This window comes from Eutrema salsugineum, unplaced genomic scaffold, assembly GCF_000478725.1.
Source record: "Eutrema salsugineum unplaced genomic scaffold, Eutsalg1_0 scaffold_4, whole genome shotgun sequence".
In the NCBI taxonomy this organism is placed as follows: Eukaryota; Viridiplantae; Streptophyta; class Magnoliopsida; order Brassicales; family Brassicaceae; genus Eutrema; species Eutrema salsugineum.
In genome coordinates this window covers 8,215,970-8,241,793 of record NW_006256686.1, presented here as the reverse complement: position 1 = coordinate 8,241,793, position 25,824 = coordinate 8,215,970, and the positions used below count along the sequence as shown (strand labels likewise).

Sequence of the window (25,824 nt, the reverse complement as noted above, 5' to 3'; positions counted from 1 at the left end):
ATCCTGTCACCGGCCTGCTCCCCATCGTCCTAGACGTGTTCCTTGCCGGGTATTCGGTTTGATGCTTCCGCCGGCGTCTGATCTCCGGCTCTAGGAGGCTCAACCCCGAGAGATCGGAACATCTCCTCGTCCGTCTGCACCGGCGGTTGCGTCCTAGTGGATGACCCGGCGGCAGACGATCCAACAATCCCATCAGCCCGCAGCTTGTCCAACTGCGCCATGAGCACCGGGTTGTTGGCTCCCATGATCTCGAAGAGACCGTAGAGCTGGTCGATCCTCGTCTCGTAACGGGTCCGCATCTAATCGATCTCCTGACGGATAACCGGATCCGGGACCCGGACGTGACCAGTCGCTGTAGCTCTCGGGGTATCACGGATGTACTCCATCCCTAATATCCGCCCCTTTTTCTTTGGGGCAACCTAAAAATATTTAAAAACATTATGGTTAGAAATTCAATTAAAAACTAAAGTTACATTAATTAAATATAGTAATCAAATTTACCTCTTCGAAAATATGGTCCATCTCCGCCACCGTCAGCGCCGGAGTCAATTGGACCGAGCTACCTCCGGGAGACGTTTGACGCGCCTGCTGAGTCAGCTGCGTCTCGCTCCTCGATCGCCGCACAGGCGGCGTTGTAGATCTCCTCCGCCCGAGGATCCGTGAATTCGCCAATCCGCTTCTTATGCGTCTCGGCGAAAACCTTTGTCATCGGAGGAAGTTCTCCTCCGTTATCTTCGACCTACAAAATCAAAATGAAAAAATTAGGATCGACAAATAAGGGTTAATTATTTGAAAACAAAAAAATCAGTAATTTTAATTTACTTACCATCATAAGCCGTCTTCCGGCAAAAGGAATCTGGCCGGAAGTGTGCGGAACGTTCTTCCGATTTCCCGCATCGTCAGTAGCGTTCCAGAAAAATATTTTCATTAGAATATATTATAAGAATTAATAAAAACAAATAATATAAATATTAAAGGAATTAACTACTTACCTAGATCCGGAACACTTGGCGGTCGTAGTCTGGTTGTGCGGATCCAACCAGTACTGGACAAGGCCCCGTCAGACGGAATTGGCCATAGGCGTCGGCTTGGCCTTGTCGCCGTCAACCTCCCACTTCCGTTTCCAGTCGAAAACGGTGTTGTTGAGGCGTAATTTGACCTTCTCCTTGAAGGCCGTCTCCACACGTCCGTGTGCGGATGTTTCCCAATGCCAGTTTTGCTAGGAAAAAAAAGTTAGTAATTATTGTAAAAAGTTAAAATTAAAAATTAAAATTAAACGAAATTGTAAATTACTTACCGCAAAACACTTGAACCAAGTGTCAAGTGTAGCCTGATCCAGCTTCTTCCAGCTGGTATGGGGTTGTACGAAAAACCCCTTGATGATATCCGCAACGTTACGACCGACTGCATTGTCGGTCGTAAACCTAGTCAAATGGAAAGAGAAAAGTAAATTAATTTCAAATATATAAGAATAAATATTAATTAATTTAAAAATATTGTAGGAAAAAATTTACGTACCAAAATGTTCTCGGGGCTCGATCCGGGTCGAGTTTGTCATGGTCTCACGACCCGGCTATACCAGAAGATCCTGTACTGTAAACTGGGCATACGGTACAGGCGGGATCGGATCAGCTTCAGGATCGGCCGGTGCAGGAGCCGCTGGTTCGGCTGGTGGTGGTGGAGGCGGTGCCGGCTGCGGTACAACGACCGGTTGGGAAACCGTCCGTTGTGTTCCCGAGGACTCCGGGATGGCTGATCCGGTCGCCGAGGTAGACGGGGCCGTACCATCAGAATCGACTAGCTGTCGGTAGTGAAATCTCTTAGCCCGAGGAGCCATATCAACAAAATCTACAAAATTTAAAAAAAATTGTTACTAATTTTTCAAATAGTTATTTAAATTTACAAAATCCGAGCCTATCTAAATTCCGAAACCTAAATCTAAATTCTGAACCTAAATCTAAATTCCGAACCTAAATCTAAAAGAATATGTAATAAAATTATTTTAAAACGAAAAACTTACAAGTATTTGGCTTGGAAGAGGTTTAGGAGATTAGGGAGGTAGAGAGAGAAAGTTTATTAGAGAGAGAAGGGAGAAGAGAGGAATGAGCGACGAAATGGGGAAAACTCGCGTCCCTTATATAGATTTTGTGATCGTCGTAAAATCGTCGTAACTTTACGACGATTTTACGACGATTTGGTTGTATTTCAGTCGGTCCACTGCATGACATGACACGTGTCATGATAAGAGCGTTTGACCGTTACGACGGTTTTACGACGATTATACCATAAACCGTCGTAAACCCGTCGTAACGGCTAAACATTTATAATCTCGTACCTCGGATCAAGAGCCTTTCCGGTGCAAACGTTACGAAGGTTCCACGACGGTTTCAGAGAACTTAGTCGTAAAACCGTCGTAAAGTTACAATTATATTACGACGATTTTACGATGTTTTTTAAAAAAGTAATTAAACCCTAAATCTTAAAAAAGGGATATTGCATAAAGAACAATGCGAAGGTTATTGTATCCTAACATATAACAAAAGGTTTACAACTTTGCATGTCTGATGGATTTATGACATGAGATAGTAAATATTGAAATTCCGTAATCTAATGTATAATCTTTTACTCATGCATTTACGAAAACATATAAGAACATGTAAATATGTATGTTTTTTTTCAAATTTTTAATTTTGCTCAGATTGATAGCATTTTATATAAAATAAGATAACCAATCAAAAACATTTGTGAAATACCTTACAACCAATAAGATATAAAAGATTCAAATTCTTGGATTTCAACATTACGACGATTTTACGACGAAATAGTGTACTCGTCGTAAAACCATCGTAACTTTACGACGATACTACGATGGTTCGTCGTAAAGACGTCGTAATGTTGAAACCCTATTCATTCTGGGCTTAAAACCTAGACTTAGGGTTCAGGGTTTAGAAAAACCGTCGTAAAACTGTCGTAAAATCGAATTTTAGGGTTTTTAAAAAATTCAAACAAACAAAGTTACAAATTACATAATAACAAACATTCACTAAATACAATGCATGAAACTCAATCAGATTCATCTTCCTCTATTACTTCATCACCATCACCGTCTTCTTCCGCCAAATCGTCATCATTGGTTTCAGCAAACTCATCATCACCTTCTTCTTCTGTATCATCGGGAAGATCTTCAACTTGCCTGTTCCGAGGGTCTATTAAGAAAATCTCCTCATCAACATCTGGTTCAGACAGATCTACGCAAGTGTCCTGTTGAAGTGGAACATCCTCAACCCCTACAATCTTGCCCCTCAGAGCCACTTTAACTACAGCTAACCATGAAATTCCTGTTGATCGAACTCGAGGGTATGGCATAAACGTTACCTGTTCTGCTTGAGAAGCTAATATAAATGGCTCAAACCTGTTGTACCGCCGTGATTTGTTCACGTCAACAACTCCAAACTTGTTTAGACGTACCCCTCTTCCAACAGTTGGATCAAACCAATCAAATTTGAAGAGAACAGTTTTCAGCCTTAACAATCCAGGATACTCTACTTCAATTATTTCTTGCAGAACTCCATAAAAATCTATTTCACCCCTCACACAAACTCCATAGTTAGTTGTCGCCCGCTTTGCACCATGACGGTATGTGTGAAAAACATAGCCCCGAGTGAAATACATGGAGGCTGTAGTTATTTTTGCCATCGGACCTAGTAGTAACTCATGGAACCATGTTGGAAATTCATCCGGATCATTAGGGTCCACCTAATAAGAAAAAAATTCCGCTTTAATTTCTTGATTTGGATATATAGCAAAATTAAAGTAGTCTTTTAATTAAAATTTTATACGTACTTGTCCTTTTAACCACTGGGCATAGTGTTGATCTTTACGATCATTGATTTCAGTTTCACAAACCCTAGATATGCATTCTTTAACCTCATCAACAAATGTGCTGAGAAAAACAACAAATAGTTATTAATACTGACAACTTATGTAAAGATATTATTAATTAAAAAGTACCTTTCATACGATGACAATTCTTCACAATTTAACAGGATATACGTATGTGCACTGTGATAATCTTTTTCATTGGACCACCAAACTTCTTTTAGTTTTCCACTAAGACGTCCGATCGGCGAGAATATGTCAGGTACACCTTCAACGGCATATGTATGGCCAACTCCTCCATCATCATATCGACGAGTAGCTCTTTTGCGTGTTCGTACTTTCGGTGCAAAATAGTATGAAGTGAAGTGTGAAGTCTCTTGCGTCAAACTTCCCGCCACAATTGAGCCTTCCACTTTAGCTAGGTTTTTGGCTTTACCTTTAAGATGCTTCATGAAACGCTCGAACGGATACATCCACTTGTACTGAACGGGTCCACCGAGCTCTGCTTCGTGTGGGAGATGAACAGGAAGATGTTCCATAACATCAAAAAATGATGGTGGGAAGATCTTTTCCAAATTGCACAACAAGATTGGAATATTCAATGCCAGTTGTGATATTACATCAACTGATAATGTTTGTGTACTAAGATCCCAAAAAAAAGCACCAATGCCTCTAATAGCTTCATGGACATTTTTGGGCAAGAGTTCAGCAAATGCAAATGGAAATAATCGTTGCATAAACACATGGCAGTCATAGCTTTTCATCCCAGCAAACTTTACCCTCTTCTCAACAGATTTGGAAAGATTAGAGGCATACCCATCAGGAAATTTAACGTCAGAAGAAACCCATCTGAACAATGCTGACTTTTGATCTACACTCAACCGAAATACAGGAACTGGTGCTTTTCCATTTCTCAGTAGATGCAACTCACTTCTATTGCATAAATCAGGCAAGTCCAATCTTGACTTACCATTGTCTTTTGTTCTTCCCGCTACGTTCATAACTGTATGCATGATGTTATCAAAAAAGTTTTTTTCAATGTGCATGACATCAAGATTGTGTCTGAGCAGATGATCTTTCCAATAAGGTAGTTGCCAAAAGATAATTTTCTGTGCCAATTATGATGAACTCCATAACCTTCAGGCATATTTGCAGGAGTGTGCCAGTTTCCCCCACGCGTTACTGTTTCCTCTGCCCTCCAATGATCGATTTGCGCCTGTATATCAGCTCCTCTTAAATTAACGGGTGGAGGGACATGTACACTTTTGTTCTTCATAAATAACCTCTTGTTCCTCCGATATGGATGGTTATCTGGTAAAAACCTCCGGTGACAATCAAACCAACAAGTTTTTCTACCATGTTTTAGCTGAAACGCATCAGTTCGATGAAGACAATAAGGACAAGATTGCCTCCCATGTGTAGTCCATCCTGATAGCATACCATAAGCGGGGAAATCGCTTATTGTCCACATAAGCACAACCCGCATAGTAAAATTTTTCCTCATAGAACAGTCATATGTACGAACGACAGTATACCATAACTGATTCAACTCATGTATGAGTGGCTGCAGAAATACATCGACAGCTCGCTTCGGATGATTTGGACCTGGAACCAAAATACTTAAGAAAAGAAATTCCCTTTGCATGCACAAATCTGGAGGAAGGTTATAAGGAGTTAGGATTGCTGGCCATAATGAATATTGTCTACCAGACATACCAAATGGACTAAAACCATCAGTGCACAGACCAAGATAGACATTCCGTTTGAACTTAGCAAAATCTGGGTATACCATATTGAAGTGTTTCCATGCCTTTGCATCTGATGGATGAACAACTTCTCCATCTACTTGTGTATGTTCTGCATGCCATCTCATTGATGCAGCTGTCTTTTCAGATTGATAAAGCCGTTTTAACCTATCAGTTATAGGGAGATACCACATACGTTGGTACGGTATCCTTTTACGCCCACCAGTTTGCGGCATGTATCTTGGTTTTTGGCAAAATCGACATTCCTCCAGCTGATTATCATCTTTCCAAAAAATCATACAGTTGTCAGCACATACATCTATCATCTCAGAAGGTAGACCAAGACTAAAAATCAACTTCTGAATTTCATAGTATGTTCCCGCTGCCAAGTTATCCTCCGGTAGATACTCCTTCAGAAGATCAGCCCAATCATCCATGCAAACCTCAGCCAGGTTATGATCTGTTTTAATTGACATCATCCTAGCTGCCAACGATAATTTAGACAAGCCTTCTCTACATCCTTCGTAGATTGGTTGATTAGCATTGTCTAACAAATCATAAAATCGTTTGGCATCTACATTAGGTTCCTCAACAGCATTACCAGTATGCGTTTCATGAAATGCATCAGTCACCATTTCGTGCATCCTATCATGATCTACACTTTGATCATATTGATACTGATTAGGCTGATGACCATAATTCGATTCATCAATATCAACATGAATTTGATAATTACTACTACTACCAGCATTCCCATAAGTATTACTGCCATATCATTCTCCATGTAGATACCAAACAAAATATTGCGGCATAAACCCTCTATTTAATAAATGCGTCCACACGGTTTTGGTTAGTGTATACCTCGTATTCTTGCATTTCAAACAAGGACAAAACATCTTCCCACTATCTTTCGTTCTCTCCATATTTGTAGCCTGAAACATAAATCTTTCTAACCCGTTCTTGAACTCTTCCGTCAACGCCCCAACTGAATCTTTACGCATATACATCCAACTTCTTAGCTCGTATATAGACATCTTGAAAATAAACTCAAAATACTATCTCTTTTTATTGATTAGACAATTGTGTCACGTCTAGCCACGTGAATGGAGTAAATTAACCTTATAACATTATTACTTCTTTTTTTCAAAGTAATATAACTCTTAATTCGGGTTTCCAGCAATGGACAACCCAATATATAAGGATTTACAACACTATACTAAAATTTAAGAGACCTACAATGGGTCTCAAAGATGAAGATGCTCTTATGTTTGAATGATGATGTGTTCTGATTGAAAGAAGGAATGAAGATCTATTTATAGGAAAATTTCGGGCTATACAACGCTTTTACGACGACATTTTACGATGAATTTACATTCAAAAATAATATTACGACGAGTTTACGACGATTATGCGATAAAATATTTCCCCTGCAATTGTTAGGTAAACATGTTTTAAATGTTTTCCACCTAACTTCTTTTTTGACGTAAAATCGTCGTAATATGTACATCGAAATGCAGTCGTCGTATATTCTTTGTAATTTTACATCGAATTTGCGACGATTTTACATTTACTAGCAAATCTCTCGTTATCGATGTATAATCGTCGTAATTCGTCGTTGTACGTCGAGTTTACGACGATTTTTTTATACGACGGTGTTACGACGATTTTAAAATTAGACGTAAGATCGTCGTAAAATCGTTGTAAGCTTGCGGCGATTTGAAAACCGCCGTAATGGACCGTTGGAAAACGATTGTTTTCTTGTAGTGAACATGAGAGAATCTATAGACAATTGAACAACATAGCTCCGCCCTTTCAGCGGTTAATATATAGACTTTTCGTGACTACTACTACATTGGCACATGTCTGCAACTTTGTTTTATTCTTAGAGTATATATATATATACCACCAAAAGAAGGTGATAGTAGTGGTGTTATTAGTGGAGGAGGCAAAAGTGTCGTTGCTTGTGGAGTGAGTGTTGCAGTCTGTGGAGGAGGTGATGATCAAGGATTCAACGGTGGTGGTGGGATAGTTGGGGATAGTCCGGGACAGCTAAAACCTTGTGGAATTCTGCGACCACATACCTTGAAGAAAATATTAAAATTAGGGAGAGAGTGAGGATGGTCTTGCTCCAACAGATTTGCATAGACAAGTAAACTGCATCAACATCAGAGAGATCCCGGACGATGGAACAACACGGTTCCGCCCTTCCAGTGGTTAGAAGACCGTCCGCAGCTGCTACTATATTGGCACATGTCCGTAACTCTGTATCATTTTTATAGCATATGCCACCAGAAGAAGGTGATAGTGATGGTGTGGTTAGTGGAGGAGGCAAAAGTGTTGTTGATGGTGGAGGGGGTGGTGCGATCTGTGGAGGAGGCGGTGATTGAAGATTCAACAGTGGTGGTGGGATAATTGGGGATAGTCTGGGACAGCTAAAACCTTGTGGAATTATACGACCACATACCTTGAAGAAAATATTAAAATTAGGAGAGAGTGAGGATGGTCTTGCTCCAACAGATTTGCATAAACATGTAACTGCATCAACATCAGAGAGATTACGGACGATGGAACAACATGGTTCCGCCCTTCCAGTGGTTAAAAGACCGTCTGCAGCTGCTACAATTTGGCACATGTCTGTAACTCTGTATCATTCTTATAGCATATGCCACCAGAAGAAGGTGATATTGGTGGTGTGGTCAGTGGAGGAGGAAAAAGTATTATTGATGGTGAAGGGGGTGGTGTGGTCTGTGGAGGAGGCGGTGATCGAAGATTCAACAGTGGTGGCGGGATAGTTGGGGATAGTCCGGGACAGCTAAAACCTTGTGGAATTCTACGACCACATATCCTGAAGAAAATGTTAAAATTAGGAGAGAGTGAGGATGGTCTTGCTCCAACAGATTTACATAGACAAGTAACTGCATCAACATCAGAGAAATCCCGGACGATAGAACAACACAGTTCCGCCCTTCCAGTGGTTAAAAGACCATCTGCGGCTGCTACTATATTGGCACATATCCGTAACTCTGTATTATTCTTATAGCATATGCCACCAGAAGAAGGTGATAGTAATGGTGTGGTTATTGGAGGAGGCAAAAGTGTTGTTGATGGTGGAGGGAGTGGTGCGGTCTGTGGAGGAGGCGGTGATTGAAGATTCAACAGTGGTGGTGGGATGATTGGGGATAGTCTGGGACAGCTAAAACTTTGTGGAATTCTATGACCACATACTTTGAAGAAAATATTAAAATTAGGAGAGAGTGAAGATGGTTTTGCTCCAACAGATTTGCATAGACAAGTAACTGCATCAACATCAGAGAGATTATGGATAATGAAACAACATGGCTCCGCCCTTCCAGTGGTTAAAAGACCGTCTGCGGCTGTTACTATATTAGCACATATCCGTAATTCGGTATCATTCTTATAGCATATGTCACCAGAAGAAGGTGATATTGGTGGTGTGGTTATTGGAGGAGGTGAAAGTGTGATTGCTGATGGAGGGGGTGGTGTGATCGCTGGTAGAGGCAATGGTTGGGCACTGGATGATGATGGTGGTGCTTGCTTATTGGGTGGTGGCAGCAACGATGGTGTTGGATTACAAATACAAGGTGGTGGTGGGGGACATTGAGCGGATGATGTATTAGGGTTATAACTGTTTTTGGCTCTAACGAAGTTGATCAATAGAAAGATACAAAATATGAGGAAAAAGCTTACGGTGGTTGAGGTGAATTTTGATTTCATATTTATTTGGTTTTTGTAGTTGCGAAATTTGGACTATATATAATAGATGAGTGTGGATATGAAGATGAAGTTTGTGTTATCTTTTTGGTACAATTGTAGTACCATAACATGTTGACTAAATTCTGTTTGTCTAACCTAGCGTTTACATTGAAGCTTTGAAGTTTGTTTTCCATGCGTTTTTTTTCTCCGTTTGACCTATGATATTTTATGAAATGAAATATCAATCTAATTTTGCCTTTGACTAGTAAGTCCATGCATCCAGAGGATCATTGTTAATATGCGGATTCAAGGTGTAATTACAAGCTTCCAAGAATTTTATAAGTTGTGATTAAAAGTAGGCAGATGCTGAAATCTACAGCAAAGTTTTTAATTCATTTGTTAGAGTATTACCGTGTAACCAAAGCAATTCAAATGAACAATTTTTTTGCCAATTTGGATATTATCAGATGCTCTCGCTCAAGTTCCGTTATTTCCACCAATAACCAAAGAGCCCCATTTTTTGTTCTAACTCTTATCTATTGGCTTTTTGTTCCAAATGATGTGAATCTCATTTTAGTCTTCTCGAATACTATGCAAGTGGACAGAAAACAAAAATCTGCTGGACAGTGTCATCGACATTTTTTGTCTCAATTAACAGTGCTAACACAAATATGATTTACTTAGTTCAGAAAGTAAAACTCTGAAATAAAATATTCTAGATTTCTTTTGAAAATGCTACCTACTAAATATTTTATCCAAGGATGTAGACTCAGTGACTATACATTTTCGTTAGTTTTAAATATTTATCGTTATAAAGTTTTTTTTTAGATACACATTTCTCATTCTTAAACAAATCTGGCTTTAACAAAATATCACCAACAATGGCAACAAATCTTGTTCACAAATTTTACTGCAGAGCCCAGAGGGTGACCAAAGTCTCAACACAATACTAAAACCGTACTTACTTTCTCCCAACGTACAATGTACTGAACCACAACCATCAACCATAAACCAAGACCCAAAACTAAGTCGAACCGATTGATTCCCCTCCTCGTTCGCAACGAAGACTCTAAATGAGAGACTGATTTATTCACTATTGACTATACATATCGACGCATACCACACATATACTATATACACAGAAGACATACGTATAAGCCTAAAACTGGTTATGGTTGGTTTGCTACCTTATGGAAAGCTTAAAATGGTCTGCTCTCAGGATCGGCAAAACCAGCTAGTAGTGCACCGAAGAGCCAAAGCATGAGCACGAACACTACTGCTGTTCGCAGCACTTGGTTACATACGTTCAGGCTCGGGTCGTCCTCATAGACTAAATCAGGTGTCTGGACATCGTAACTCCAGCGGCTGACGTCTAGCTTATCTGCCTCCATTGAGCTTCTTCTCTTGCTTCTTGTTTGTGTTAGTGGTTGTGGTGAATCCTGTTCGCTGAGATTTGAGCATCTTTTGCAGTTGCAGTCACCGCCAAGGTATGAAGGAAGCATCTGGAGATATTCAGAAAGGACTCGCTGGAACGTTTCACCTTCAATTCTCAGCTTCTTGCGTGTTGTTGGTCTGAGAATCTATGAGAGAGGAAGATAAGTTTAGACACAACAATCATAGACCCAATAACAAAGGCAAAGAAAACCGAAAATTTAAAGTAAGCTCATGTAGATTCTTTACTTGGATAAAAGTCTGGGAAATGACTCGGACAACAGGAGGGAGACGAATGATGAATAGGCAGCCGAGACGGTTAGGGAAATGATCTTGAAGAATGGAAGAACAAGATCTCATCATCTGCATGGGAATCCTCAGAGGAGACAAGCCTTCACAATCCACTAATACTGTAAGTTCTGAATTCTCAGGGTTTAGAAGATGCAAAACGCCGTGCTCTACCTGAGAAACTGAAACAAGGACATTTGATTAGAAGAACACCTTAGGAAATACTATATCGGGAAATGACATAGAGCCAATACGAACGTACTGATTGCCTGAGCGAAACGAGGTCTTTCATGAGATGGCAACTTTAGAAAAGCAAGCCCCAAGCGGACAATGAGACAAGGTCGTTGGTTCCTGTCAAATCCATGCCAAAAGACTAAGGTTGACCATGTCTCAAGTTCTTCTTCAGATAGGATTCTGTACGTCTCCCTCCAATGGATCGTCTTTTTAATTGAAGATAGTAAGGATGTGAAGTCTCCGTTTGACACTCTATAAAACCTATGAAGCTCGTCTTCGTTGAGTCTACATTAGAATAAGACTGGATGGTTATGATCTAACGCAGAAAATTTAACGTGAAAATACAAGAAGTACAACACTAAAACTTTAAAGTACCTCTCTGGCAAGCTAAGTTTCTGCTTTTCCAGTTCTTCGTAGAGTTGTTTAAGCCAGTCTTGTGAAGCTACAGGATTTGGAGCCTCATCTTCAATTCTGAATTAACAGAGAACTTAACATATAAATATCTAGATAATACTTAAAATAAGAGTATGCTAAATAAGAGTATGCAGGTTTAATAGTTTTAAGGGATTTGCAAAACTTCAAAGTGCTTCATATTAAACTTGTACGGTCTCAAATTAATTATAATACAATATTACAGGTAAGACTTTGACATCACGTACCTTATGTCTGATGGAGGCTGAGACGTCTGTGGCTCAGAATGTGATTCTGAAGATGCATTAGAGCCAGTACCACCTGGGGCTTCTTGCTTTAACTCTGTGAAAGCTTCTGCAATCGTGAGGACCAATAATGGCCGAGACAGCATCTGCATAAAGATTAGACACAGTAATTGAGACTCACGGCAGATCATTATGGTGAAAGAAATATCAAATAAGCACAACGAAGGGCCCCTGCACAATCTGGTTTTATACATAAACTTATGAGTACAAGATCACAGAACCACTAGTGAAGGATATCAAACAGCAATACATTTGTTGCCACCAAAGCACAACTTACAAAGATAATTCTAATTCGTTCAAATGTGAGAAGGACGAAATGAATGACCTTTAAAGCACAGAAGAGAGCACAATAAATATTCGTCCACATAAATATATTACAACTGACATGTAGTTAAAGCGTACATACAATCTCCATCTCTTACATGCTAAAGTTGAGAGAGGTGAAAAAATCCCAAAGACTTGGAGCCTAGAGGATCATTTGTTTTAAACTTCTTATTGCTGTTTCATTTTCATTCATCTTAGTATCTTAGGTTGTGCAAATTCTACACCAAAGCCATGCGACGATTGTTATGCAATTCTAAAGTTGCATTCATCAACAGCTGGTAAAAAAAAAAAAAAATCAACAACAAAAAAGGGGCATAGTGCCATACTGCCATGGAGAGAGAGCAGCAAACCTGCATTGCCTTGATCAACTCCTTGAACGGAGCCCATCTCTGAATCCACTTAAGAGGAGGATAACAAAGGCACTGCAAAGCCTGAAGACTGTTCCACAAAAGAGGACATTTGGCCCTTGAAATTCTCCGAACGACTTCTAAAACCGCGATTTTCAGCAGAAACACGGCTGCAGTATGCACTGTGCCACTGCCAACGCTACCATTACTTGCCAAAGAAACATTCTTATAGATCGTCTGCTGAACAGCTCTTGGAATAGCAGCTATTAAGCTTCTCTTAGGAAACTCTCTCCCAGAAGAAACAGTTGCCATCACAGAGCTTCTACTTCTAGCAGAATGGTCTCCCATTAAAACAATGCTAGCAACTTAGGATGAGCAAATACGCCACGGAACTCTAACGAGATCACGCCAATTCCATGTCGAACAACACCAATCTACAAACAGATTCGCATTAAAACTTTCGCAAATCACGAATTTGACGCAGAAAATATGGAGATTCAACATTATGATAAGCTCAAATCCTCCAAAAACAAAACTATAAGGAGCGCATAGAATCGAACGAAATCAGAAAATTCTTTTAAGAAATAACCAAAAATCATATAACATCGGAGAAAATCTCAGTGGTTTCTTCATTAACCTCGAATTTATCGACGGACAACAGATCGGCTTAACGAATCGAGAACGAAATTCAGAGCGTATCTGTGAAGTGATCGGAGAATCAAATTCTCGGCAGCGAGACGAGAGTTCGTCTTCTCTCCGATGTCACAAACCTTAGAGACGAACGAAATGTAACTTCGAAATAGAAAACGAAACAAGAGCAACACGATATGTGACACGTGTATTGTCCCAACTATCTTGATAGCGATTGATGGTAAATCAACGGTCCAAGAGCGACAACGTCACGAGACTTATAAATACGTAGGACACAGTAAGAAAGCGAACATCCCGCTGTTTTTTGTTTATCCTCCATAAAGCGGAACTGTAAGAAGTTTTTCACGGGAATGTAACAACGGCGTGGAGTTGAAGCGCCCAAAGAATGAAAACGATGAAGCAACTATGAAGAACAAAAGAGCTTCAACAAACCAAAACAAAGTTTCTTCACAAGAGAAAAGGATGAATAGTGTATAAATTTAATGTTAATTTCTCCATAACAACACATTTTTTCGACCAAACACTTCATTTCACGTTCTGGAAACGCGATAAAAAGATGAAAGACGGGTTTATTACAAGTAGTGTTTGGACAGTTTTTCTCAAAGGGTTTTTCGATTTAAGACAAATAAACTTTTTGATCTCCAGAAGAAGTTTGGAGTTTGAAGTGAGAAAAGGCTTTGATCACAGCATTTCTTGAGACTTTCTGACACATCGGCTCACTTTCTTCTTGAACTCATCTCTCTTATCTCTCCATTCTTTCTGTAAGAGCAAACCAACAAGCCAAAATGGTTAACGAGCAAGCTCTGATACATACAAAAGAGAATCTCATGAAATAATTAGCTAAACAATTCGAAAGAACACTCACAGCAGCTTCAACGTTTGCTGGAGATTCATCATTGGGACCAGAGAGCATTGATATGATACTCAACATGATACTCTCAACCTGAAAATCAGCATTGATTTTTTACACTCATCAAATCTTATATGACATCAATCCTTGCAAAGATATTGATTATCAAGACAATACAAATGCATCATTTTTGTAACCATACTGTGTGAACAGGTGTCCAGCGCTCGCTTGCAAGCTCATACCCGCTTGGATCATCCCCAGGAGGATGTAGAATCGATATGCAAACACGCCCATCAGGATAAACTGTAAAAAACCTCAGAGATTCAAACACAAGCAAAGGAATCAAAAGAAGCAAAGTTGCCTCAGTACAGGCATGTTCGAGAGAGAGAACTAACCATTAGGGTGCCAAATATCTGAAGTAAACCGCACCGTAGGTGGGCTATTTGGGTAGTTTTGTGGGAAGGACATAATGGCATTAAAGAATCCTCCTTCACTGCAAATTGTTAAGGTAGTTTATTAATCTAACTATGCTTAATCAAGAACATCTCCAAAAGAAGTCAAGAACACTAATCCAATGTAATCCCAGCAACATCAATTCAAATTTCTACATAAGACTACACAATTAACAAAAACTTGAGATTCTACAATCACATGAATCTGATAATTCATGTAAATTATCAATCTCAGAAACATGGTATAAGTAATCCAATGCCATTCCAACAAAATCGATCCGAATTTCGGCAGGAAACAAAATACAAAATTCACTATTTCCAAGCTCAATCAAAAACCCAGATGGATCATCGAATCAAGAACATGTACAATAACTAGATCTCATTATAGATCATAAATCTAATGGATCAAAGGAAGAAAAAAAAAAGCGTACTAGAGAGTATCAGGAGGTCCGATAATGGTAACGCTCCATTCGAATATATTCTTCTCATCAACCAAACCAGCAGAGAATCCATCAACCGGATGCTTACAAAGATCTGAAAAAAAAAAAAAAATCGAATTCAGTAACAGAGAACACACAGCTCGTAGAGGGAACAGGGAAAAGATTCGATTGGTTTTTGTGTACCTTTGAGCTGTTTCTGAAGAAGAAGACAAGCTTGCGAGGCCATGGCTGATGATAAGAAATCGAGCTGGAGCTTGCAGTGATCTAAGAGAGAGGAAGAGGAAGAGGTTGCGAGAGAGAGAGAGAGAAAGCAATTGAATTGAGCTTTATATTGATACAAGGTTCAAAAAGATGAAACTGGGGATTTTTTTTTTTTTGGTTGGCGTCGATGTTCAATTGTGTTCATCAAGGGAACACATGGGAGTGGACTAATCGGCTACGGACGTGTCTTGGCTACTCTACGATTTTTAACCAATAGATATGCGGTGTTTTAAGTTAAAGGTAAATGAATGATCACTTCCCCTTTAACATATAGTTGCATAACTATTGTTTGGATCCAATTGTGTATAAACTACTGTTTGATCCCATTTTTTTTACTTTTCATTGAAACAAAAAACTTTTGTTTCATCCAAATATATAAACTGTTGATACAAATCTGTCACAGATTAAAATGATTTTTTTTGTTACTAAAGTTTGATAACTCGACTATAAATGCATTGTATGATAATCTAAAAAGTCATAAAATCAATGCTAGTTGGGACAGGTAAAAATATTAAAAGATTGGTTGGGATATAAGGATGTATGAACTTCTGCCAGAATTTTTGGATTATCAAAAAAAAATTAAGAAACCAATGTATTTTAGGATCATCATCATTTTTTCTGTAGTTCTTGAATAAAATAATTTATGAAACAAAAAAAAAGTAAAGGTATTAATTTGATATTTTTTGAACGATGTGGTTATTTTGGCCATATTCCCGAGATTTTAATATTAATACAGTTAAAAACTAAAATATTTGAAGGTTAAAAAAAAAACTAAAATATGTGGCGTGACAAAGCCTCTGGCATCATGGGATTAACAAACAAAGGGAAAATAAAGCCAGTACAGTATCTTCCCTTTTCTTTAAAAAAAAAAAAAGAGTCAACACAGAGAGTGAGAGAGAGAGATGGAGAACAAAACTCCGGAAGTGGCTTCGACCATCAAAGTTTCTTCCCTGACTTGCATAGATCTCGCAAACTCTGATCTTCATCAATCAGCTGTTTTGCTCAAGCAGGTGAGTCTCCATCTATTTTTTTTCTTAAATATCATGATGGTGTCTTATGTGAGAAAACATCGTTTTATTGGATATTTCTTGTTCTAGGCATGTCTGGATTGCGGATTTTTCTATGTAGTAAATCACGGTTTAAGCGAGGAGTTGAAGGACGAGGCTTTTGAGCAGAGCAAGAAATTCTTCGCTCTTCCTTTGGAGGAGAAAATGAAAGTCTTGAGAAACAAAAAGAATCGTGGCTATTCACCTGTCCTGGATCAAATCTTGGATCCAGAGAATCAAGTCCACGGTTAGTTGACACATCTTTTCACTTGCTTAATCATAAAGTGTCCTTGAGGTATCTCAATCTTGTTGTCAACTAATGGACTTTAGGGGATTACAAAGAGTCTTTTTTCATTGGAATCGAAGGTCCCAAAGATGATCCCCATGGGGATAAGCCATTCTATAGCCCAAACACTTGGCCTGACCCTGGTTAGTTTGATTGTATCCTAGTGAGTTCTTTTTTTTTTGTTGGTAGTTTTGTTTTCCTTTGAATAAAGTTTGATGTTTATGGTAGATGTTTTGCCCGGATGGAAGGCAACCATGGAGAAATATCATCAAGAAGCATTGTAAGCATCATGTTTAATTTCTTCCATCTTTTTACGTAGCTATTTCTCATCTTCAGATTTGCATAAATGGGTATTAAGGCTATTTACTTGGTGTGTGCAAGGAATTTGGGCTTCTTCTCAAGGTTTAAAGCTTGCTTACATATATAATTGGGTTAAAAAAAAAGTTTGAATAGAATTGTTGGCTCTTATACGACCATGTTAAAATTCACGAGTATCCATCTTAAAATCAATTGACAATGAAAAAATATGTCTGTGTTTGTCTCTTGCATTTTGTGATGCAAGGGAGTCCTGATAGAGAAAGTTTTTCTAAACTGCATACTTATGAATTATGATGAAACTTTCTGCATGGTCAGGAAAGTTTGTAAGGTTATAGCGAGAATATTGGCATTGGCACTCGACTTGGAAGCGGATTACTTTGACACACCTGAGATGCTTGGAAATCCTATTGCAGTTATGCGCTTACTTCACTATGAAGGTGATGCATTTTCTTCATAGCGTAAGCTTTGTATTGAGGTTTCGCGAACAAAGAACTAGCTAGAAAAGAATCAAAACCTAAGAGAGAAATCAAATTAAGGCGCAAATATCCATCTTGTGTAAATTAATAATTACAAAATCTTTAAAGCCATATTTGTAATGCCCCAAAACTCGCATCTGACTCGTTCAGAAGGGTTTAATTGCCGTCCATATACATTCAACTATTCAAGTCACATAGAAACAATAATTTGTATGTCAATGATGTATTTTCGTGATTGCATAAACTTTGTATGTCAATGATATATTCGTCTCCAATAATTGTATTCTCTCTTTTATCTTTTAGGGAAGTCTGATCCCTCGAAAGGAATATATGCATGTGGAGCACATACTGATTATGGAATGATGACTCTCTTAGCAACAGATGGTGTTATGGGGCTCCAGGTACATTCTATACACAGTTACACAGTTTTCGCAAGTCATATAAATTTTGATGCGACTGGAGTTTAGTCATGAGAAAATCCTAATATTTTGAGAGAAGATTTGCAAGGATAAGGAAATGAAGCCAAGGAAATGGGAATATGTACCATCGATTAAAGGGTATAGTGAGAATCTTTGTTTTTGGGTCTATGATATTGTTAAAGCACTACGTACACTAAGAACACTTCCAATGGTAGAATATTCATTTTAGATATATAAACAAATAAATATTAATATTTTAATATAATATAGTTATATAATTAAATTTTAATTCTAAAATTAAAAACTAATCAATGTGAAAGAGACACATATAGATACTCTAGACAATGTGGTTCTGAAATAAGGATTTTTAGAACTCTTTCTCTCATTTTTTTAATTTTATTCTTTATTTTAATTGCTAAGTGTTTTTGTAAAACTCCCCTTGGTCTGACTCCCATATTAAAATTTTGTTTTTACATGGTTTGTTTTTGTCTGCAGAGCATATATCGTGAATCTTGGTGACCTGCTGGAGCGTTGGAGCAACGGCATGTTTAAGTAATTTCTTTTTGTTAAGTGTCTTTCTAATATGTCTTTAATTATGATCCTTTTGCATTGTGATTTGTTTCACGATAAAAAATTTCTAGCTGACATAATTCTCACATGCTCGTTTTCTTTTCCTTTTTTTTTGGAATATACAGGTCCACATTGCATCGGGTACTTGGGAATGGTCACGACCGATATTCCGTAAGTCTCTTACTAATACTCATTTGCGTCTACCAAACATGTAATATTGGGTAAGGATATCTTTTTTTTTTTTTTTTGGTAAGGATATCGGGAACAGGTTATTTCAATATTAAAGTATTATCTAAAGATTCAATGAAATACATGACTAGAAATTTGGGTAGCATGTCAGATTGTCAGGATAGAGAAACTTTTGTAACTATGATTACTAGACGAATTTAGTAAAAATCAAAATTTGAGTTGGATAGTAATAAAAATTATAAAAGATTTTAAGTATTTTGTATTATTTAAAATATTTATGAATAATTTTCAAATTTTAAATTACTGAAAAGGATAATTCAAGTAGTCTCATAACCTACTTGTTCACATACGGACGTATTCATTGGAAAATTTTAAAGTGCTCAAAACATATAATCATGTCAACAAATATGGGTATAAGAGCATCTCCATTAGAGTTTTTTAACCAGATTTTGGCACAAAAACTTAAGTATTTTCTCAAAATTTTGATGGATCGCTCCTTATATAAGAGATAAAGAGATTGTCTTTTACGCCAAGTGGAAGGCTGTGATTGGTTGGATTTTTTTTGCTTTTAATGTTTTAATTTTTTTTCTCTTTCCAAAAAAATACTAAACTATCCCTAAAAGACTCATAGTGAATAACACTAATGGAGATGCTCTAAATATATAATCATATGGAAATTTCGGGATGGACATCTTTTTCGATATGACTCTTTTTTCCAGTCCCGTTATTGTGGAAGAAGTCAATGTTGTTGTTTAATTTAAACATGTTAATGAGTTTGGAAAATTATTATAACGCTGAAAATGTGTTTTCTGTGTTTCTAATCTCAGATTCCATTCTTTGTGGAACCGAGCCACGACTGTATAGTAGAATGTCTTCATACCTGCCAGTCCAAAAACAACCCTCCCAGGTAAGCCAATTTTATTATATATTTACATGTTATATAATATTGATGAGTTGGACGAGTACAATATCTTAAAGACGTTAATAATTGTGTGTTAATGAATAGATATCCAGCGATCAAATGTTCAGCGTACCTCACCCAACGTTACGAAGAATCACATGTGGACTTGAGCATATACGAAAAACAAACCTAAGTGAAGTATGTATTTGATCAAACTACAATAGCAGAATTGTGATTCATTCACAACTTAATGTTTTTTTTTCTAATTCAGTATTAAAAATTTTATTCTAAACTTTTCCTGTTATCGATAGTATTGCGAAATATTATTTGTTGCTCATATCCGGATTATTAATTTATCACAATAAAAAATTATGAAATAAGTGTTCGATAACATACTCTGTAAGGCACATCACTAAAGTGATATGGCTGTAGAGAATAAACGTGATTGAGAGAAATCTACAAACGAGATAGAAAAAGAAAGCAAAATGAGTTCCTTAAGTCTCAACAAAATTTTGTTTTTGTTTTTAAATTAAAATTTAGTGGTATGACTCATAATTTCATTAGTTCCTACTGTATACTTAAATTATTAGTTTTGTTTAGTATTACAAAATTGTAAAGCTGTCCATTTAATTATTATTAATTGTTGGTAGCATACTAATCCCTTACATTTTTGCGTGTTTTTATCGCACTATATATGATTGGATATAAGAGAAAAGCAAAGAAAAAAAAATCTATATGTCTTAAATATGACAAACCAAGAAATGCGAGATGTGGAGACTAAAACTCAGGAGGCTTCGATTATCCAAGAATCATCCCTTACTTGCATTGATCTTACAAACTCTGATCTTCATCAATCAGCTCTTTCCCTCAAGCAGGTCTGTCTGTCTTCATTTAGTTTTGTCTTTTTTTTATATATAAATTAAATAATACAATGATTTGCTTGGGAGGGGGGGGGGGAGTTTCTTGTTTCAGGCATGTTAGGATTGTGGATTTTCCTATGTTATGGACAAGGCTTTCGAGCAGAGCAAAGAGTTCTTCGCTCTTCCTTTGGAGGAGAAGATAAAAGTGTTGAAAATCGAAAAGCACCGACTCTACTCTTTGTCATGTCTTACACCACTTGGCATTCTATTTCAGTGTGTATATTCTTTCTTTAGTACGTTATCAGCATTCCATTTGATAGTTTCCTCTTTCCTGCGTAATGTAGCATATACTAAATGGGTGTATTCCAGATTAATTAGCTACATATGTTCCTCTCTTACTCTATGATGAGAGGAATAATCTGAAATACTCATTTGAGGAATTATTTATTCAGACGTATACTTTTTCATTCTTTTGTACTCCCCGCCGATCCCTCACCTTTTAATGAGTTTGGAAATGTTGAAGTAGTCTTTATAATTTTCTATAGAAGAAAATTAGAAATAGAAATTCGGCCAATGATAATTAAGCGTTGATGAACCAATGAAAAGTGGTTTACCAAATTTCGGCCAATGAGATATAAGAACAACTAACCAATCAGAAACGAGCGTCTAGAAAATTGACCAATCAAGAGGGTGTAGACGAATATTAGGCGCCAAAAATTTATCCAATCAGGAAGAAATCAGGAACAAGGCTTTGTGGACCATCTTTAAACCATTTTTGACCAGCTTCCTCTCCCAGCGATCCCGACAGAGAGAACGAGAGATCGTCGAGTTCTTCTTGACATTTTGCTGTACTGATCTGACATTTGAAGGCTATTCGAGGTAATTGACATTCCTGTCGTTGGATTATATTACCTCGTTTTGATTTTGGAAAGTCGTTGCCCTATAACCACTATTGGAGATTAAATTCGATTATTGAATAGGAAATTGTAGTAGACTATAGAAATGACGATTGGTTGCTAATCGGATGAGTATTTAGTGGATTGTAGGTTTAGATGTTATACCGCAGTAAATGGGAGTTAGATTAGAGTATTTTCCCAGAGTGAGAGGAGGACGAGAGAGAGTAACAATTGGTATCACTTGCGTACAACTGGAAACAACTGGAAACATGGTATCACTTGCGTACAACTGGAAAGTCCAATTTTTATGTAGTTGAGTATGGTGTATGTGTTATTTTTTCAGGTGATAATGATTATGAACTTATTTTTCGATTACGGGGGATATTATTCAACTTCGGAGGATAAATGGATTTCAGCACCAGCTTCCATGTATGGTGTAATGTTTAAGTCATCAACTTTGGAGGAGATTACTTATTCTGGTTTAGTGGATAAGATATGCACGAAGGTTGGGATTGTCGAATCTTTGAGTAAGCTGAAACTGAGTTACATTCCGGTACAAGTGCAAACTCAGAAACAATTCTATATTTCGAATGACGATGACCTAGCTGTGTTCGTGACCTCATTGGATAAAGAGGGACGCAGAAGTATTATTCATGTAGAGGTCATCAAAAGTGTTGAAGTTGGAGAGGAATTTTCAAGAGTTGAGAGGGTAAGTTCAGTTGGTATCAATTACGGGGGGTTGCGTTTAGGTAATGGTGGATTAAATAATGGTGTACTTGCTATTTACACAGACAACTGTTCAGCAGAACAACATCAACAGAATGTCCCGGTGATATTGGAAGCTGATGATGATGATGTTGACGAGGGAAAAGATTGTGATGATGTAACACGTGACAATGGAGAAGGTGGTGATGATGTATCACATGACAATGGAGTAGATGATGGCAATGGAGTAGATGATGATAAAGCGAAGTTTGATAACGAGGAGGAAGAATACAGAGAGTTTGATTTTGATGATGGTCCCCGTGCTGAAGTAGAAACACAACATTTTGAATGGGATGATGGTATGAATTTGAGAGTAGGGCAACAATTTATATGTAAACAAGATTTGATAAATTTATTATATAGAGCTTCACATCAGAATTGTTTTGGTCTGAATATTAAGAATTCAGATAAGAAGCGATACGTGGTGAAATGCGGTGAAACGGGGTGTAATTGGTATTTACGAGCTTGGAAGGATGCAAATACACCATGTTATTCTATTACAGTATACCGGAAGATGCATAGTTGTTCTCGGGTCAGTGCGAGTACAAACATCAAACAAAGGAAAAGAACACCAGGATTAGTAGCATCTGTTGTTAAGGAAGCGTATCAAGGTCGATTAGATACACCAACTCCTCACGATGTCATGGTTACGGTTAAAAATAATGCTTCTGTGAATGTGTCATACTCTACCGCATGGAGAGGAATACAGAAAGTAAATCTTTGATTCGTGGTTATCCTGAAGACAGCTATAGAGACCTGTACTCGTATTTGTACATGCTAGAGCAGGTGAATCCAGGTACAAAACACAATGTGTTACTGGACGAACAACGAAGATTCAAGTTCTTATTTGTCGCTTTGGGAGCTTGCATTGACGGGTTTGTAGCAATGAGAAAAGTGGTAACTGTTGATGCAACTTTTTTGAAAGCTGGAATGGGTTGTCAACTAATCTTTGCTGCTTGTCAGGATGGTAATCGTCACCATTATCCGATTGCTTTTGGAGTAATTGATGCAGAAAAAAATGACAGTTATGGCTGGTTTTTCAGGGAGTTGAAAACTGTTATATCCGATAGTCCTGAATTGGTTATTGTTTCTGACAGAAAGGTAAGCCTCATCAATGCAGTATCTGAGGTTTACCCGGAAGCTAAACATGCGTATTGCATCTGGCATCTGAGCCAGAATGTAAAATTGCAAGTTTTAAGGGATAGAGAAATAGTTGCAGAAACATTCATGGAGTGCGCAAGACAGTATATAGAGGCCGAGTTTCTTGATCATTATACGAGGATGGGATTAAAGTATCCTAAAGTGACCGAGTATCTAGAAAGGCGTGTAAAAGTATGGAAATGGGCCAGGTGCTATTTTCCAGGAGATAGGTACAACCTAGAGACTAGTAACGTTGTGGAGTCCTTGAGTAGTGTATTTAAGGATGCAAGGAGGCTATGCTTATTACCTATGGTGGATATGATTGTTGCGAAGTTGTGTGAGTGGTTTAACAAGCATAGGAACGAGGCTGCTTCTACGCCATCAGGACGTAAACTGGTGGCTTTTGTTGAGAATATATTTCACAGTAGATGTGCTGAAGGGAAGAGGCTAACTGTCACCGAGTTAAACATCAGTCAGATTGAATACAGTGTAATCAGAAGCGATGGGATGAATTACACGGTGAACTTGAAAAGTAAAACTTGCTCGTACAAGTGGTTTGATATAGACAAGTATCCTTGTGTGCATGCCTTCGCCGCACTTGAGCATTACATGAAGCGGCCAGACAGAGAAGAGGATATATACGTAGAGGACTTGTGTTCAAAGTATTATTTAACCGAGCAGTGGGCTTTTGCTTATAACAGAACAATCTATCCAGTCCCACACAAGTCACACTGGGTTGTCCCCAATGATATAAAGCAATTAGGTGTTTTACCCCCGGAACACGAGATAAAAAGGGGGGCAAAACAGTAGAAAAGGCATACATCCTTTGGAGAACGTCGACGGAAGTCTACGAAGGCGAAGACGAATAATAAGCGTCACCCTGAATCTTATGGAATTTATTCCTATTTTACTGCAGGTCAAAATGTTGGAGCTGAAAATTCTGCAGGTGCCTCTGAAAGTAGGTGATAACGTAGTTACTCTGAACTCCTGTAATTGGAGATGTGATGTTTTACTCAGGATTACTTAGTACAACTACAGTCGAATATTGTATTTGGAAATGTGATGTTTTACGATTTTTTTAAACAAAAAGAAACAAAGAAATAAAAAATGAAACAAAGAAATACAAACGACGTGTCGTTTCGTTTTCCAACAGCGACTGCAAGAGTTTTTGGATAGTTGTGCCCTCTTTTATTTAACATAGACCCAAGAAGTATCTGGAAACACTTTTCGTCTCCTATGGCAAAGCAAGTAGGGTTTTATGATTTGTCCATCGAGATGAAAACCGAAATACTAAAGAAGATAATCAGTAATTACGTACGAGATTACTGTTTTGCTAAAGTGGCCCTTAGGGATTTTAACGAAATCTCCAAGGATCTAATCTTCATACGGAGCGTGGATCTGTTAAGCGTGCCCACACCTTGGGTCTTTGATATGGCATGGATGAGAATGTTTAAGGACATATGTATGGCAGCAAGTAATCCAACGGCTTTATTTGAAAGAGGTCTTTCAATTATTTTCTATGACCGTAGTATCGAGGCAGGAATGGCTATGATTAAGGAGTCAGCGGAAGCGGGATAATCTATGGTTAAATACTGCCACAAAATGCTTGTCCTCATCATGTCCAGATGCAAAGTGAGCTTAACATCTGTGACAGATATTACCCAGGCGGAGGCAGTACAAAGGCTTTGAACAATGGAACATTCAAGCCCGAGGGATTTCAACTCTTTCAACGCTAACCCTCCGCAAGTGTTTGAAGAAAATGTTACTTTGGTTTTTCACAAAGCTTGTAACTTGCACTGCAGAAACATGGACGAGCCCCACAGTTATCTTGTTATATACGGATACATGGAGGAACCAACCAATATGTGCGATACTTGCCACTGGACAATGCAGGCGGCAAAATTCAGTCAAATTATTACGAGGTTCGCGAAGGCATGGCCAACTTGATACTATCAATGTTCTTCGCGAAGGAGTGGTATATCTATTGTTCTCTCTCTCAAATCGATGTTCTCAGAAGTTCAATAGAAAATCGAAGTGTTTGTTGTTACTTAGACTATTTATTTTCTATTGGACAATTTATTTTTTTATTAGACAATTTGTAAACAATGCTAAAAAATAAATAAAATGATGTGTTGCTTTTAGTGTATCTATTTTTAATGTTTTGGTCAGAAAAACTTGGTAGAACTACGCTCTAGTTATAATGTTTAGTACGGAAATTTGTTGTTCAGTCGAACACAAATAATTGTGAACTAGGGAAGAGAAGCAAGAGCGAAAAAGTTGTGAAAAATAAAAGTGAAAGTAGTACTTTTAGGTCAGAGAATGTCGTGTAAAAGTTAAAAACGCAATGGAATGTTCGTCGGAAGAAGAGAAAGGTGATCATGTGTCATGTAGAATATTATTATAATAATAGGAACTAAGATTAAAAAAGATCTGTTTTCAGGTGACGTCGTTTTGAAGAAGTTAACCAACCCTTAACCACCAATAAACCAATTTAAACTGATTTCATAATCTGGAGATGGCAAACTACGACCACGATAATAACCAGTATTTTAAAATATGGTCGTTTTCATGTTAACACTTATCAGGGACTAGTAAACAGTGTTTTAAAATACTAAAAATAATGAAG

General features: G+C 37.9%; 4 protein-coding genes across 5 annotated transcripts; 1 reads left to right on the top strand and 3 right to left on the bottom strand.

The window, feature by feature from the left end:
* Window positions 1–7,552: 7,552 nt before the first annotated feature.
* Window positions 7,553–9,359, bottom strand: LOC112084447 (helicase SRCAP). The gene is given in 4 exon segments (XM_024153579.1): window positions 7,553–7,729; window positions 7,731–7,775; window positions 7,777–8,249; window positions 8,252–9,359. Coding segments are annotated over 4 exon segments (1,731 nt in total). The 3' UTR covers window positions 7,553–7,624.
* An 864-nt stretch (window positions 9,360–10,223) lies between these two features.
* On the bottom strand, window positions 10,224–13,468 carry LOC18014031 (SEC14-like protein 5). The gene is made up of 7 exons (XM_006418832.2): window positions 13,316–13,468; window positions 12,682–13,112; window positions 11,951–12,093; window positions 11,667–11,762; window positions 11,320–11,576; window positions 11,019–11,239; window positions 10,224–10,918 (listed from the first exon to the last, which is right to left on the bottom strand). Exons 2-7 carry the CDS (start codon window positions 13,024–13,026, stop codon window positions 10,538–10,540), a joined length of 1,443 nt encoding a protein of 480 aa, XP_006418895.1. The 5' UTR covers window positions 13,027–13,112; window positions 13,316–13,468; the 3' UTR covers window positions 10,224–10,537.
* Window positions 13,469–13,780: 312 nt separating this feature from the next.
* LOC18014030 (ubiquitin-conjugating enzyme E2 13) lies at window positions 13,781–15,471 on the bottom strand. Its single transcript, XM_006418831.2, has 6 exons — window positions 15,255–15,471; window positions 15,063–15,165; window positions 14,575–14,672; window positions 14,382–14,482; window positions 14,195–14,272; window positions 13,781–14,088 (listed from the first exon to the last, which is right to left on the bottom strand). The coding sequence occupies exons 1-6, from the start codon at window positions 15,295–15,297 to the stop codon at window positions 14,011–14,013; spliced, it is 501 nt and encodes a 166-aa protein (XP_006418894.1). The 5' UTR covers window positions 15,298–15,471; the 3' UTR covers window positions 13,781–14,010.
* A 722-nt stretch (window positions 15,472–16,193) lies between these two features.
* LOC18014027 (2-oxoglutarate-Fe(II) type oxidoreductase) lies at window positions 16,194–19,875 on the top strand. Of its 2 annotated transcripts, none has more exons than XM_024153934.1 (11): window positions 16,194–16,342; window positions 16,430–16,625; window positions 16,709–16,807; window positions 16,893–16,944; window positions 17,298–17,419; window positions 17,762–17,859; window positions 17,966–18,015; window positions 18,373–18,429; window positions 18,573–18,618; window positions 19,464–19,543; window positions 19,643–19,875. In XM_024153934.1, exons 1-11 carry the CDS (start codon window positions 16,235–16,237, stop codon window positions 19,728–19,730), a joined length of 996 nt encoding a protein of 331 aa, XP_024009702.1. In that variant the 5' UTR covers window positions 16,194–16,234; the 3' UTR covers window positions 19,731–19,875. The 2 variants fall into 2 exon arrangements, with proteins under 2 accessions (XP_024009702.1, XP_006418893.1); XM_006418830.2 differs by having other exon boundaries at window positions 17,957–18,015.
* The last annotated feature ends 5,949 nt before the right edge of the window (window positions 19,876–25,824 follow it).